Source organism: Pistacia vera, unplaced genomic scaffold (genome assembly GCF_008641045.1).
Source record: "Pistacia vera cultivar Batoury unplaced genomic scaffold, PisVer_v2 Contig65, whole genome shotgun sequence".
NCBI lineage: Eukaryota > Viridiplantae > Streptophyta > Magnoliopsida > Sapindales > Anacardiaceae > Pistacia > Pistacia vera.
Genome location: NW_022196501.1, coordinates 220,334 through 236,320, shown reverse-complemented (window position 1 = coordinate 236,320; position 15,987 = coordinate 220,334). Strand labels below are relative to the sequence as shown.

At 45.7% G+C, this 15,987-nt stretch overlaps 1 protein-coding gene across 1 annotated transcript; it reads left to right on the top strand.

Annotated features, from left to right (window-relative positions):
* Nucleotides 1–12,680: 12,680 nt before the first annotated feature.
* On the top strand, nt 12,681–13,253 carry LOC116111739 (secreted RxLR effector protein 161-like). The gene has a single exon (XM_031397886.1). The coding sequence runs from the start codon at nt 12,681–12,683 to the stop codon at nt 13,251–13,253; it is 573 nt and encodes a 190-aa protein (XP_031253746.1).
* The last annotated feature ends 2,734 nt before the right edge of the window (nt 13,254–15,987 follow it).

Below are 15,987 nucleotides of genomic sequence, written 5' to 3'. Positions count from 1 at the left end.
TACCCACTCCATTTCTGACAACCATGCCCATTCATGAGTGGGGAATGGACATCGTGGGAAAGGTTACCTCCTGCCCCAGGGCAATCGGGTTCATGTTTGGCGTAACAATTACTTCACCAAGTGGTTCGAGCCGAGGCATGGCCCAAGTCAAGACGAGAAGTCAAAGCTTTCCATCTGGAATAACGTGATCTGTCGGTTCGAATACCAAAGAGATTGTCACCGACATGGGTCCCAGTTCATTAGTTCGGGCTTCAGGGATTTCTGTGACCTGGGAGTAAGAGTTCAGCTTCTCCGACCACCCCGCAACCCCCAGTTCTAACGGCCAGGCCGAGTCGTCAACCAAACAATCATGGGCAGACACTGAAAGACGATTTACAGAAAGCTAAGGGCGCTGGCGACAGCTAGCCCAGTTCCTCTGTGTCTCTAACCGCACCACGGCCGATCATCAACTGCGAAACACCGTTCTCCCTTAGGTATCGATCAGGCAGTCCCCGCCCATCGAAATATCAGTTCCATCCACCAGCTCCAGTGGCTGACGCAGGAATCAATAGCCAAACCTTGTCCAGACCTGCACTGTGATCGACTACGAGAACACATCAGTATCCCCAAACGCAGCCTACCACCCCCAGAACCCCCCCCAAGCCGCCCGTCTAACATACACAGCGTGAGATCCGCACTTTCAAGATAGGCGACGTGGTTCCTTCGTAAAGTTTCCCAAAACACCAAGGAGATTACCTCTGGGCAAACTCCGACCCACCTGGAAGCCCCTACACAGTAATCAAAGAAGCAGTGAAAGGCCTTCACTCCAGCCCCTTGAGGGCAAAAGACATCCCATAGTTGGACATGCCTCACCTCAAACGCTACTACCTCTAGGGGGGGGGGGGGGGTTTTTGGAACCTTCTTTTTTTTAATTTTGTTCTTGTTTCGTTTCTTTTAAGGATGATGGGGCCTATCCATCTCTCTTAGACAATCGGCTGTCACGGCAAACTTTAATGAATATTATTCAGAAGTTGTCATTCTCAAATCGACCCCGGTCTGAAGATTGCTTACACCTTCAAATCGGCCTTGCCCGCTGAACGTTCGGACACCTCCATATCGCCCCGCCCGATGAACATTTGTACAACTCCAAATCGGCCTCCGCCCATGAACGCTTTCACACCTTCAAATCGGCCTCTGCCGTGAATGTGTCAGACACCTCAAATCGCCGCCCTAACTTTCGGCCCTTCACGGCCCCGAGGAACGTTCTCGACAACCTTCAAAGCGCCTCGACCGATGAACGTTCGTCACACCTTCAAATCGGCCTCGCCCGAGATTACGTTTCCGAACCTTCACATCCCTCTGCCCGACACTCGAACTCTAGGCCCGCCCGATGAACGTTTGTACAACTCCAAATCGGCCTCGCCCGTGAACGTTCTCACCCTTCAAATCGGCCTCGCCCCTATGAAACTGTTCCCACACGCTTTCAATCGGCCTCGGCCCATGAACGTTTCGGAAAACCTTCAAATCGGCCCTCGCCCGTTATGAACGTTCGGACACCTTCATATCGCCTCCGCCTGATTACGTTTGTATCACCTGCCAAATCGGACCTCGCCCTAGCGTTTCGACACCTTCAAATCGGCCTCGCCCGATGACGTCGGACACCTTCATAATCGGCCTCGCCCGATGACGTTTTGTACACTCCAATCGATCCGGCCCGATGAGCGTTTCGACCCTTCAAATCAGCCTTGCCCGATGAATTAATTCAACTTCGAATCAACCCGCTTTGAGTCAGCGATACACCTTTTAGAACATTCTTGGTTTTCCCCAAGCGACTTGGCACCGAGCGTAACCGGCCTCTTTCAACCAAAGAAACTAAACTGAAATGCAACGTCACCCATCCATTAAACTACTACACTCGTCCGTCTCTACTGGATCGAACTCATTCTGACCACCGTGACAGCACACCAACCCAGCCTAACATACACAAACGTAATGCCCAACAGAGAGAATAAGGAACAAATCCATTCACCCGAGAGGAATACGATACTAAAATCAGAGTAGTCAAATGGGTATATATGGCATCAACCGCCCCAGTTTAGAATACAAAGTGGCACAGACGCCAGACAAAGGGCGTCGCATGCCCACAAAACTGAAATCTAAGCTGCTAAGCCCCTCAGCTGAGCTTCATGCTTCCACATCAAAATCATCGTCCACTTCGCACCCCTATTACTCGCATTCGTAGCATGGTCACTCCCGTCTTACCGACATCCAACTGCCTCGGCTGGCTGAGTCGGCGCCCTGCTCGCACCTGGCCCCCCTGATGACACCCTTCTTCAGCAACTCCTGCATGAGCGAATGCTGTCATCGATCCTACTGAGGAGGTCCGTCCTTGCCTTGAACTCCAGCATGGCTCGCCTCGGGCCTTGATGATAGCGTCACTCAGCAATGGAGATGCACTGCTCCCTGAAGGGACTCCGTATCTAGCTCGGTCTTCCCGGCCAACGCTCGTAGAACCTCTCCGACTTCGGCTTCACTCTCCGAGGGCTGCTGCTTGACCTCTCCTCGCTCAGCCCTTCCGGGCCGCGCTTCCCTTCTGGCGCAAACCAGTTTGCCTTGGATCGTCCTGTATGCCGTTTCCCTGCGCGCGCGATAGACTTCCTCGATGACGACTGCTATTGAGTACCTGCACAACGAAACTCAGCGTGAGAGCCTATCCAAAACGAAAATTAAATTAGTACTGCCATACCTAACCTGCGCGGGATTACCCCCCATCAGCTCAGCGACCGCACCCATTTTGGTTCATGCGCGCCCTAATCCGCTGTTGAACAAAAAAGAGTCGCCACGCTGTACTCTAAGACGTCGCGTCAGAGTAAGTCGTGCTAGCCGAATCGTGATAGTAATGTCCCGGCCTCCTCATCCCACGCAGCCGAGGACGACCGCGCCCCGCAGACTGCTGCTGGCTCGGCTGCTCTGACTCGGCGGTGTCCTCCAATACTGTCCTCACACAATTCTTGCCCTAGCCCGACTCGTCTCCTCCTTTTTCGGGCTCGGTCGATGACTCGCTGCGCCGGCTCGAACGGTCCACTTCTTCATCAGCGATTCTGCAAGTGCAAATCTCCAACGGTTAGTGGTTCAGCTCGAACTCCCAAAAATGACTGGTTTGCAGTATCGGACTTAGGAGCACATCCCAATTCTCTTCAGCGTGGAACGGGATACCTTCTGGATAGCTTCTACCCAACCCGAAATACCTTTCCTCAGTTAGTTCTGCTAGCACACACTCCGCCATGTCCCTTTGCTCTATGGATGGCTAACACCCTCTGGTCACCACGTCCAAGCCGTCCCCACTCTGACCGCCGATTGAAATCAAGCTCTGCCACAAAAACACAATCAAGATTTTAGTAATCACGTATGAAGGAATCACTTAGTGCTCACCATATCTCGCCAACCAAACGTGATCTCGCCCTGGCCCCTCTCCCCGAAGACGGCCTGACCCCCCTCAAGAGAAGAGCGGTCTTTCAGTTTTTATCGCTGGACCGCAGTCGGTCACCAGTGAGACCGATCATGCCTCAAATTCAACAAGTACGACCCTTCTCTTTGTCGTTCTCCTTCAAGAAGTAGAATCTCAGCAGCTCGTGCAACCCAACCTCACTTGGTTCCGAACGCAAGTCCTCCAAAGCCATCAGATCTCCACGCATTCGCATAAGTTGAGACGGGGCAATCTACGTGTTCAGAACCTCCCAGACCGACTGCACAGCAACCTCATCCTCGTGAAACCCACTTCTCGTAAACACTGACCCACCCTTCGCCTCCCATCAACTCGCTCGTACGACCGCGGCGTCCGAATATCAACAGAGCTCGGGATATGATACAAGGTTCGGATGCCCACACATCACTGTCTTTTAGTACGGCGATAGTCCTCTAGTAAGGATCCCTCTGCCCTGTTGGCTCGGCTCTTCCTTAGAGCCACTCCCGAAAAAGATGTGACTGTCACTCCTCCAGTCTTCCCCACTCCTATCATACCGACCGCGCCACTCGGCCCAGCTCCGCTCGACCCTGGAGCAGCCACACTAACACCGGTCGCACACCGCCGGAACACTCCCTTCAGGCATTACCACCATAGTCTGGGCACGCTCATACTCGTCCCCACAATCCACCTCTTGACTCGAACCTGCGGACGTCCTCTTACATCGATCACTCCCCGTTCCAACCGACCGACTCCCTAATGAAACTTAAGCAAAGTGTAAACCAACCACAGATCGCCCTTCACACCGAACGGGCCCTCAAAACCGACTCCTCAGCCTCGGTCGACCCTTTCTACCGTAGTTGAACCACGTCGCCCCACCCAGCCGACCACCCAAGGGCGAACTTGCTAGTCGAGCTCTCACCACAAATATTACCCCTCTAGGTCACCTCTCCACCGAACGAGCTAAGCCAAATTCAACACCCAACTCTGTTCACCCCGGCGACCGATCCACCCCGAACTTCAACCCTATCAGTCTGCTATCCTTGATCACTACTCACTCGCCCTGAGCGAACCGTCCCCTAATCACACTTTTCGCCACTCGTTAGACGTACCGACCGACCAAACCACGCCAAAATTGACTTCGTCTTCCAGACCTAAACCCAAAACCCAGAAAATTCACCTCACAACCAAATCTTCCCCGGAAATTCACCGGAAAACTCACACCACCAAAAATTTACCAAAATCCTAACACCAAAAACCAAAAACGCCTAGAACCCAGTTTAAACCCACCAAACTCAAACTTCCTTGTTTTTACTTTCCAGAAATCCTATCAAAAGAAAAATCTCACCTAAAGAACACAAAACGACGCCAGAAAAAGAAGAATTACCTTGGAAGACTGAAATAGATCACTTTCGCTCAGAACCTGGGACAAAACGCAGAAAAAGGAAGAAGATTTTTGAGAGAAACGCAAAACCAAACTGAAATGGAAGATGAACAGTCTGCTCCCCAATTTTGTAAAGAAAAAGGCAGACACCGGCAGGCTATAATTGATCATTGTCAGAAGTCTCTTCGTTTTCCCGCTCTCAAACGACGAATCATTTCTCTCACCATACACGTGGCAGCGATCCTAACCACCTGGGAAATCGTGGAACTGTACAGATTCCGCATCTCTGTTGACCGCCCCTCCCGACCGACTCAGCCGGAACATCCAGCAGTCAGTCCTGATACGCCCAATAGCGCACATGGCCTTGTCGGCCCATCCCACCGATCGAGCTTCTCAGGCCAGGAGCCTCTCAGACGTCTCACGTTCGACCGAACCGCGAAGGCCCGAACGATGGACGCACGAGCTCGGCGTAGCCCGAAGTAAAACCTTCAGGAAGCCATCAACCTCGTCCATTCTCCCATCCGAGGCGAACGAGGAGTCAACATGTTTGGTCTCCCCATCTATCTGGTCGTCCCTACAGCCCGACCGAATGGATCTCGGTAAACTTCCTGGTTTCGCCCGACCTGGCAGGACGAATAACCGCCCTCGCGGTGTTTCCGCGATAATCGTTCTAACGTACCGAGCGACCCGACCCTAGCTTTCGCTCTTCGGCTCATCTAACCGATCAGGCACAACGCGTGGGCGCAGCTCTTGTTCGGGAATGGATACCGACAAGACCCATCAAATCACTTACGTCGTCAACTTTCTCCCAATAATTGCTCTCCATGGGAAAGAACGCACTCGCCTTGAGTACGACCTACTCTCTAACTTGAGATACTCAACTCAGAGAGTGGGGACAAACTGTTGGGCCAAAAATCGTCCTTGGCCCAAATAGAAAAAGACCATTAGTGAAGAAGGACCAGCCCAGTCCTGCAAAGGCCCAAGCCATAGTTCTCTTCTAACATGAGGAACAACCAGCCCAAACTGAGCGGGCACAAGCCTCTCAAACCTGGCCCATGTCCTAGGTCCATGGACAAATCCAAACCCACAACCCCCTCAAGAATACTTTCCTACTCCTGATCAATCTCCCATTCAAGGTCACCTTCCTATTCCTGATCACTTTCCTACTCGGAGTTACTCTCCTAATCAGAATCACCTTCCTATACGACACTGGTAAGACAGCTTACCACAACCCTAATTCTTCTAGGGTTTGCATCAGAGTCGTACTAGGACTCCTACTTCTACCAAGATTGGAGACCAGACGATCACTATATAAACAAGGCCACCCTCTCACAAGGGAGATCGAATTACACCTCACACCCGAGACTCTTTACTCTAGAGTATCACTAATTCGCCGTAGTCACAGTCCCCGACTAACTTCCGGTAAACCCTTATTCCTTAGCCCTCACTAAATTAGCCCCTTTCAGCCTTGCTGACTTGAGCGTCGGAGTGCCTACGGCAACACCACCCCGGTGTTTTCTCGTTCGCTTCACGCGTGTGTTTCTTTACGTGTCAGGTGCAGCAGATCGCTAGTGGCCTTGACCTCACGGGATCAGACCCCCTTTTTCGTACAGGTAGATTTTTACGTTTACACATGGAAGTTCCAGCAATTTGAAGAAAATTACTAGTTAATTAGTGCACTTTCTTGAATCACTACCAAGACATCAATAACTAGAAAGCTCGAAGCCTTTTCCCTGAGATATTTTCCAGTCTATTATAATTGTGAAATAATGGATAATCCTCTCAAATTTGAAAAACCTCTCGATCCTTCAAATCACCTTTCTGCTTTTTGTTATCTTGCTCAACTGTGTGTTATGCCTTCAACTATGCTTTAACCTTGGGGGCTGAAACCGACAACTAGCATTGTTGCTTTGAAGGATAGCTAACGATGGCATTTCAGGAGCTTTGAGTTCTTGGAATGATTCTCTCCACTTCTTGTAGTGGCAAGGTGTTAGTTGGTGTAAGCGGCACCAGAGGGTCACTGCTTAGCATGAACATCTGAAATTAGCTGGTATATTCTCCTTCTATAAGTAATTTAACTTTCCTAGCAAGATTGAACTCTCCTAGAACAAGTTGAGAGGCAATATCCCCAGTGATTCGGCCGTTTAAGGCGTCTGCAGTTTCTAACCTGACGTCTAATAAACTGCAAGGGAAATTCCTGTAGAGCTTCCAACTGCTCAAATCTCAAGTCCTAATTCTAACTCGCAAAACCACACAGGTGAAATTCCTTTCCAGTTTGGATATATGTTGAAGCTAAGTCTCCTATTTCTGGTGCAATCTAACGGGGTTTTCCACCTTTTCTGGCTAATATTCATCCCTATCTTTTCTTTCACTTGCTTTCAATAATTTTGGAAGTATACCTCATGTTATGAGTGGGATGTCAAGCTTGAGAATACTTATCTTGACATAGTCTGTCTGCACGATTGCTCCACTTACAATCTTTCATCCTTGGTGTTTTAGATGTGGGTTCAAACCAATTCTCAGGGAGTCTTATTCCCAACATAGATCTTGCTTTTCCAAATCTTGAGATGCTTTGTAGGAGTTTATTTTACTGGAACCATTCCGACTTCTTATCCAATATTTCTAATATGCAACTTGAGGTAGTAACAATTTTTTTGAAGGGTCGGTACTAATACTTGGGGAAACTGAAGAATCTTCAGCTGTTGAGTTGCTACAACAGTTTGGGAAGTGGGAAAACTGGTGACTAAGTTTTCTTTCCTCTTTAACCAACTGCAGCCCTTGGAAAGTCTAGCTATGACGTAATAATTTGGTGGGAAGTTGCCGCAGTCTGTAGCCAATTTATCAACCCAGATCAGAGAGCTATACATGGGACGAAATCAGATCCTGGAAGTATTCCTGAAGAATGGGGAGTCTGTCCAGTTTAACTATTCTTGAGTTGGATGTGAACTTCCTTGTGGGTGGAATTCCGGCTTCCATTGCAAAGCTAAAAAATCTTGGAAGATTGTTTCTTCATTAAAACAACTTATCTGGTAATATCCCGTCATCATTGGCAATCTCTTAGATTATTTGATCTTTATCTACACACTAACAATTTGAAGGAAGCGTTCCATTAACCCTAAGGAACTGCACCAATCTGCAGAACCTGTACCTTGGCGAAAATCCTTAGTGGCAATATACCGGATCAGGTATTTGGCTTTTGTGAAAGCTTGATAGTTGTTAACATATCTTATACTCCTCTTCAATGGTCCCCTCCCATCAGATTTCGGCAATTTGAAGAATCTTATAGTACTGATTGTCAGTGAAAACAAGTTTTCTGGTGAAATTCCAGCGAGCCTTGGTGAATGTTCTGAGTTATCAATTCTCGACTTGGCGGGAAACTTGTTTCAAGTAGTATTCCTTTGTCATTGGGTTCTCTGAAATCTCTTGAAATGTTGAATCTTCCCGTAATAGTTTATCTGGCACAATTCCCCAACAACTACAAAATCTTTCTTTCTTGAAAAGTTTGAATCTGTTTTAACCACTCGAGGGGAGGTACCGACAGGAGGCTTTTTAAGGATTAAATGCTTTTCATCATAGGAAACAATAAGCTTTGTGGAGGAGTTCCTGAAATACGGCTCCCTTTATGCCCAAATCAGAGCCGAGAAAGACTTCACTCTCTGTCAACAAAGGCCACTATTGCTATAGTCCTCTGCGTTCTCTTTCTACTACTATAGTGTTTGTACTTCTTATTCTTTGCTGGAGGCGAACATATGGAAAACAACTTGCCCTACATCCATATTGGGTGGTAGCTTTTTGCGATTTCCTACAAAGAGCTTCTTCAGCGACCGATAATTTTGCATCCCATAACTTGATTGGTGCTGGAAGTTCTGGCACAGTATATAAGGATCCATTCACAACTAGAAAAACCTGTTTGCATAAAGTGCTAACCTGCAAATCGTGGTGCTTCAAAGAGTTTCATGGCTGAATGCAAGGTTTTGAGCAAAGTTAGACATAGAAATCTCTCAAGATAATAACCTCCTGCTCCGCTTGGACACAAAGGCAATGATTTTAAGGCTCTAGTTTTCGAGTTCATGCTAATGGTTAGTCTTAAAAGATGGTTGCATACAACTGACAATCGGGATGAGAAATTTGAACCTATGCAAAGGTTAGATATTGCAATCGATGTGGCTATGCATTGATTATCTTCATCACCATTGTGAGACTGCTACGTTCATTGTATCTAAAGCGACCAATTTCTTCTTGATGATGACATGGTTGCCATGTTGTGACTTTGGTTGGCTAAGCCCTTTCTGGGGCTTTTGTCAACTTCAGTAGAGATCAAACTACTTCCTCTGGAGTTAAAGGACCATAGGCTATGTCCCCAGGTACATTCCACTATTTTATCCCTTTAATATAGTCTAGCACTTTTAAGGTAATCTACTGTGCTTTTAAATTGTTTGTGTATTAAAATAGTTATTGACTTATTGCAGAATATGGAGTGGGCGCTATTGTGTCCCCAGAAGGGGATGTCTACGCTATGGGATTCTTCTGCTAGAAATGATTACAGGAAGAGACCAACTGATGAAATGTTCAATGAAGGTTTGAGCCTGCATGAATTCTGTAAATGGCATTGCCAGAGCGAGTGAGGGACATCGTGGATTCGGATTTGCTGGACTATTGGATGAAAACATCTCCATGTAAGAAATGGGCCCTTGTAGAAGGTAAATGCTGGAGTGTTGGTTCTTTTTTGTAAATCGGAGTTGCATGTTCTGCAGATGCCTGGTGAGCAATGAACATTGAAGATGTTATCTCAGAACTGCAAGCAACAAAGACAAGGATGTTCGCAGCGAACAAGCGGAAACATAAATTAGGCTCTATCTAGCATTTAGAACCCAACTAGCCACTACTTTTTTCTTTTGTTCTTCTTTTTTCTTTATTACGTCCCGCTTCCTTGCTGCTCAAAAGGGAGTGAATATGCAGGGAAGTAATAGAAAATATGCTGGAGATAAGAGAGGAAAAGAGAAGGCTGGTGGTCAGTGGGGAAGGCAAAGTGGAGGAAGAAATTATCCACCATGTTCCCACTGCAAAAAGAAGGGACATCCGGACAGCAAGTGCTGGTTCAGGCCTGGGATTCAATGTAGGGGATGCAAGCAGTTCGGCCACATTGAAAAAGTGTGTAGGAACAAGGCTGCATAGCCACCACAGCAAGCACAAAGTGCAGATGACCAGCAGCAGACCAGTGAACCAGAACAACTGTTTGTAGCTTCATGCTACTCAATGCAGACCAACAGAGATGTTTGGCTGATAGACAGCGGATATACTAACCACATGGCAGCAAATGTGGAGAATTTTGTTAGACTGGACAGGACTTACGGCTCCAAGGTTAAGGTTAGAAATGGGGACTATGTGGAAGCAAGAGGAATTGGAGATGTAGCAGTCCAAACTCAGGCAAGGACTAAGGTTATTTCTAATGTTCTATTTGTACCTGAAATTGCACAAAATTTGCTAAGTGTAGGTCAAATGTTAGAGAAAAACTATACCTTGCATTTCCAAAACCATTCTTGCATTATAAAGGATAGTGAGGGAAATGAGTTGTTGAGCGTGAGGATGCTTGGTAAAAGCTTTCCTCTGGACTGGAAAAAACCAGAAAACTCAGCATTAATCACCAAGGTTGAAGAGTCTGAGTTATGGCATAGAAGACTTGGACATTTTCATTACCTTGGAATTAAAGAGCTTAAGTCAAGGGACATGGTATTAGACCTGCCCGAGATAGAAGAGAAAAGGACTTTGTGCACAGCCTGCCAGCTTGGCAAACTCAGCAGGCCATCATTCCCTTCGGATCAAGCCTGGAGAGCAAGTCACAAGTTGCAATTGATCCACTCGGATGTGTGTGGTCTAATGAAGACAGAATCTTTAAATAGCAGCAGGTACTTTGTACTCTTCATTGATGATTTCTCAAGGGTGGCTTGGGTTTATTTCTTGAAGCAGAAAAATGAAGTGGCTACTGTGTTCAAACAATTTAAGTTACTGGTGGAGAATGAAGCTGGAACCTTGATCAAAGCAGTAAGGACAGACAATGGAACAGAGTACACTTCAAATGAGTTCAAGACGGTCTGCAGCCTAGCTGGAATACAGCAGCAGTTCATAGCACCATACACCCCTCAACAGAATGGTGTTTGTGAAAGAAGAAACCGAACCATTATGGAAATGACCAGGTGTATTATGGCTGGAAAAAACCTCCCTAAAATGTTCTGGGCAGAAGCAGTTAATACAACAGTTTTCCTACTGAATAGGCTGCCCACCAGGGCAGTCAAACATCAAACACCAATTGAGGCATGAAGTGGAGTCAAGCCAGCAGTAAGGAACCTGAAAGAATTTGGAAGCATAGCCTCTGTGATGATCCCAGCCAGCAAGAGGTCCAAGTTGGATGACAAGGTAGAAATTGGGATATTTATAAGCTACAGCAGCAACTCTAAAGCTTATAGAGTTTATGTTCCTGAGTCCAAAAGGATTGTAATCACAAGGGACATAAAGGTTGATGAATGTGGAGTCTGGAATTGGGAAGAAAAAAGGGTTGATGTGTAGGCTGAATCAAGTCAGAATGAGAGAAGTGAGGGACTGATTCAAGAGGCAGATTCAGATGAGGAAGAAAAACATGCTGTTAGAGGAACTAGAACTCTGGCTGATGTGTATGATAGGTGCAATATGGCAGTGGTGGAACCAAGATGCTACCTGGATGCTGCAAAATCTGAATTGTGGAGGGCTGCAATGCAGGAAGAACTGAGTATGATTGATAAAAATCAAACCTGGAAATTGGTACCAAGACCTGAAAAAAGGAAAGTCATTCAGGTGAAATGGATTTTCAAACTGAAAATCAACCCTGATGGCTCAATCTACAAGCACAAAGCAAGGCTGGTGGTAAAGGGTTTTGCACAGCAACCAGGTATTGATTTTTTAGAAACCTTTGCCCCGGTTGCTAGGCAAGACACAATCAGGCTGCTGTTGGCACTTGCAGCTCAGTTCAACTGGAAAATTTTTCAGCTGGATGTCAAGTCAGCATTCCTGAATGGATGGATTTCAGAGGAGCTGTATGTAGAGCAACCCGAAGGCTACAAGGTTGAGGGAAATGAGGACTATGTGTACCTACTGAGGAAGGCCTTGTATGGCTTGAAGCAGGCCCCTAGAGCCTGGTACAGCCGAATAAATGACCACTTGTGCAGCCTTGGATACACTAGAAGTCCTAATGAACACACTCTCTACATTAGGAAAACTGAGAAAGGAGTGGCTGTGGTTTCCCTATATGTTGATGACTTGTTGGTGACAGGGAGTAATCCTGATGAATTGGACCAGTTCAAGTTGGATATGTGATAGAACCTGTCCTGCAAAAACACCAGCAATACCACAGAATATACCACAACACACAACCAGTCACTCACAATCAACAATAAAATGCCCAGTTCTATTAATATCTGCACAGAACACTACAACTAGAACAATACTTCCAGTAGCCTTGCTCTATCAGTACTCACTAATCAAATGTACTAAATAAACACAGAAAACGCAATAAAGGAAATGGTACTAAGGCTGACTTCGAGGGTCAGTCACCTCCCAGAATACTGACTTCGAGGGTTAGCTGCCTCCTTGCCAAATTAACAATTTTCTGCTTGATTCCTCTTTTTCTCTCCTCCCCTTTTTATTCATTCCTGGCACCTTTTGTACTTCTAACCGAATTCCTATTTTTGCTCCTGTCAAGCCATCTGTCCTCTCTAACAAACTCCAACCTTTTTACTTATTCCTCTACTGTTTTACCCTCTTGCCCTTCCTATGGTATACCAATCCTCTGGGTTGTTCATCAATATGCAAGCTGAATTTGAAATGGCAAATTTGGGATTGATGAAGTACTTTCTTGGCATGGAGATAACTCAGGCTGCCGGTGAGATTTTTGTGTGTCAACAAAGATATGCAACCGAGCTTCTCTTAAGGTTTGGAATGGAGAATTGCAAACCAGTGAATACTCCTCTTGTTCCCAACCTGAAATTAAGCAAAACAGATGGTGCAGAGAGGGTTGATGAAGGGAAATACAGAAGCTTAGTGGGAAGTCTGCTGTATTATACAGCCACCAGACCTGACCTTATGTTCACAGCAAGTTATCTCTCAAGGTTTATGAGCAACCCAAGTGAATTGCACCTTAAGGCTGCAATACATGTGCTGAGATATGTAAAGGGAACTATCATGTTAGGCATCTGTTTTAGGAAGGCTGAAAGTCTGAAATTGTTGGGGTACACTGATAGTGATTGGGCTGGATCCCTGGATGATGCAAGAAGCACCTCTGGTTATGTGTTTTATCTGAATAAGGGTGCAATCAGTTGGATATCAAGGAAGCAAGAGACTGTGGCACAGTCTACTGCTGAAGCTGAATATGTCTCTGCTGTAGCAGCAGTGAACTAAGCTATGTGGCTGAGGAAAATGTTGGATGACTTGCACCAAGTGCAGGGTAGTCCTATGCTGATCCTATGTGATAACCAGTCAGTTGTGGCAATGGCTAAGAATCCTGTACTCCACGGCAGAACTAAGCATATTAAAATCAAGTATCATGCTGTTAGGGAAGCTGAACAGAGTGGGGAAGTAACCTTAGTGCACTGCAGAGGGGAAGATCAGATTGCTGACATAATGACAAAGGCATTGTGCAAATCCAAGTTTGAAGCCTTTAGGCTAAAACTTGGTGTTTCCAGCCAAAGCACCAAGGTGGAGTGTTGAAGATTGGTGCTGTGCTGGAAGTAAGATTTGCTGTAAGTTGAAGTTGTTTTGCTGCTGTGGATGGACGTGCATGGTGCTGTTCTGAAGTTCAATAGCTTAAGTCCTTCTGTATATTTTAGTGTTAATTTTGAATTAGTTGACTCAGCTTATTTTGTAATGAAGTTGTTTGAAGTTGTTAGAAGTGAGTGGTTTAGCTGAGATTAAGTGAAAGTTCTGACAGTAGTTGGAACATTGAACAACAGCATGTTATATTCAGTTTTCTGTCTAATGAAAAGTAGTCCAGTTGTTATTCATTCTCTCTCTTTTCTTTGGACAACCGGCATTTACAAAAACACTAACAGCCATAACAAAATTCTCAATAAGGAAATTTATTGAGATGAAATCGAGTTCAAGAATGACCAGTCTTTGGTCCTTCATGTTCCACAACATGATCCTGTGGTACATGAACTCCTACTCTCTGGGATACGCCGCAAACTTTCAGAATGAAACAGATAAACTAGCTCTGCTGGCCTTCAAAGAGCTGTAACCCTGGATCCCCATGGAGTCTTCAACTCATGGAACAATTCTGCTCATTATTGTTATTGGCAAGGAATATCGTGCAGCAGTAGGCACCATGAAAGGGTGATAATCCTAGATTTAAGCTCACATGGCTTGGTGGGTCCCCTGTCACCCCACATTGGGAACCTCAGCTTTCTCAGGATCATCAACATCCAAAAGAACAGTTTTCATGGAGAAATCCCGTCAATGCTTGGCCAGCTTCATCGACTGCGAGTACTTCACCTGGATATCAATTCCTTCCATGGAGAAGTTCTAACAAACCTCACTGGTTGTACAAACCTTAAGTGAATCATTCTTGTTCAGAACAATCTGGCAGGGAAATTGCTAGTTCAGTTGACCTCTCTACCAAAGCTTGAAGTTTTAGTCCTTACTAAAAACAATTTCAAAGGAAAAATAAAAAATCCCTACCTTTCCTAGGGAATTTCTCATCTCTGGTCCAGCTCTCACTGAATGAGGCAAGGTTAGAAGGAAGCATTCCTGAGGATCCTGGAATTTCTCATCTCTTTCAATGAACTTGAATGTGCAGTTCCTGAAACTGGCATATTCAGAAATGCTAGTGCTATTTCTCTTGCTGGAAACAGAAAGCTCTGTGGCGGAATCTCTGAACTGAAACTGCAAGCCTGCTCTGTTAATGACAACAATCGAGGAAATTCTTGCACTCTTAAACCTGTCATTGCAATAATTGCAGTAGCTGTTTGCCTAACTTTGTTAGCAGGTACAACTGTACAAGAGAAAAAAGTCGACTAAGAAGCCTTCTTCTGCTTCATTTGATCCTCAGTTGAAGAAAGTTTATTATGGTGAGCTTCTTAGGGCGACTGATGCTTTCTTTGAAGCAAATTTAATCAGTGTCGGTAGCTATGGTTCCGTTTATAAAGGAATTCTTCGCCCAAGGGAATCAATCAGCGAAGGGGAGCTTCAAAGAGCTTCACCTCGGAATGCAGAGCCCTCAGAAACATCCGCCACAGGAATCTCCTGTAAAAATAAAGTGTCTGCTCAAGTGTGGATTATCACGGTAATGATTTCAGAGCTTTAATCCACGAGTTTACGTCGAAAGGAAGTCTAGAAAATTGGTCACATCTAAAACAAGCTGCAGACTCTGAGCATGAGGTGGAAATCTCAGTTTCGTTCAGAGATTAAGCATTGCCATTGTTGTTGCTTCTGCGGCTGAGTATCTTCACTGTCACTGCCAAACACCAATAATTCATAGTGATCTAAAACCAGGCAATGTACTTGTTGATGAAAACATGGTTGCTCATGTTGGTGACTTTGGGTTAGTAAAAGTTCTTCCTACCATTTCTGGTGGTTCTCTAAATGTCAAATCTAGCTCAAACATTATAAAGGGCTCCATTGGCTATGTTGCTCCAGGTATAAATATACAACCTTGTTTATGTCGAAGAACTTTTTGGTCTCTAAAACAGCTTATCAATTTCATGTGGACATATTTGCAAAATATGGCATGGGTCAACAAATCTCCATTTAGGGAGATCTATATAGCTATGGAATACTTCTACTGGAACTGCTCACAGCAAAGAGATCAACTGACGACATGTTTAAGGACGGTAAGAACCTCCACAGGTTTACTAGAATGGTGCTGTCCAACGTGATGGACATCGTGGATCCACGTCTGCTGCTCGAAGAAGACATGACAGAGAAGAAGCAGGTATTAAGAGTTGGAGTGTCATGTTCAATGGAAACTCCCAGGGACCGGATGGTAATCAGAGCGTAGAGGAATTACATCTGATAAAAAAGTCTTATGCAGGAGACGGCTAGCCATAAACTGAGGCGTCTTTGCTTAGCAGTATTTAGCTTACAATAACTTTTCAGCCATAATTGAGCTTGAAGCTTCATAATGAAGTGCTCCAATTTT

Coding starts and splice junctions, on each gene's coding strand:
- LOC116111739 (XM_031397886.1), top strand. CDS start 12,681: ATGGCAAATTTGGGATTGATGAAGTACTTTCTTGGCATGGAGATAACT.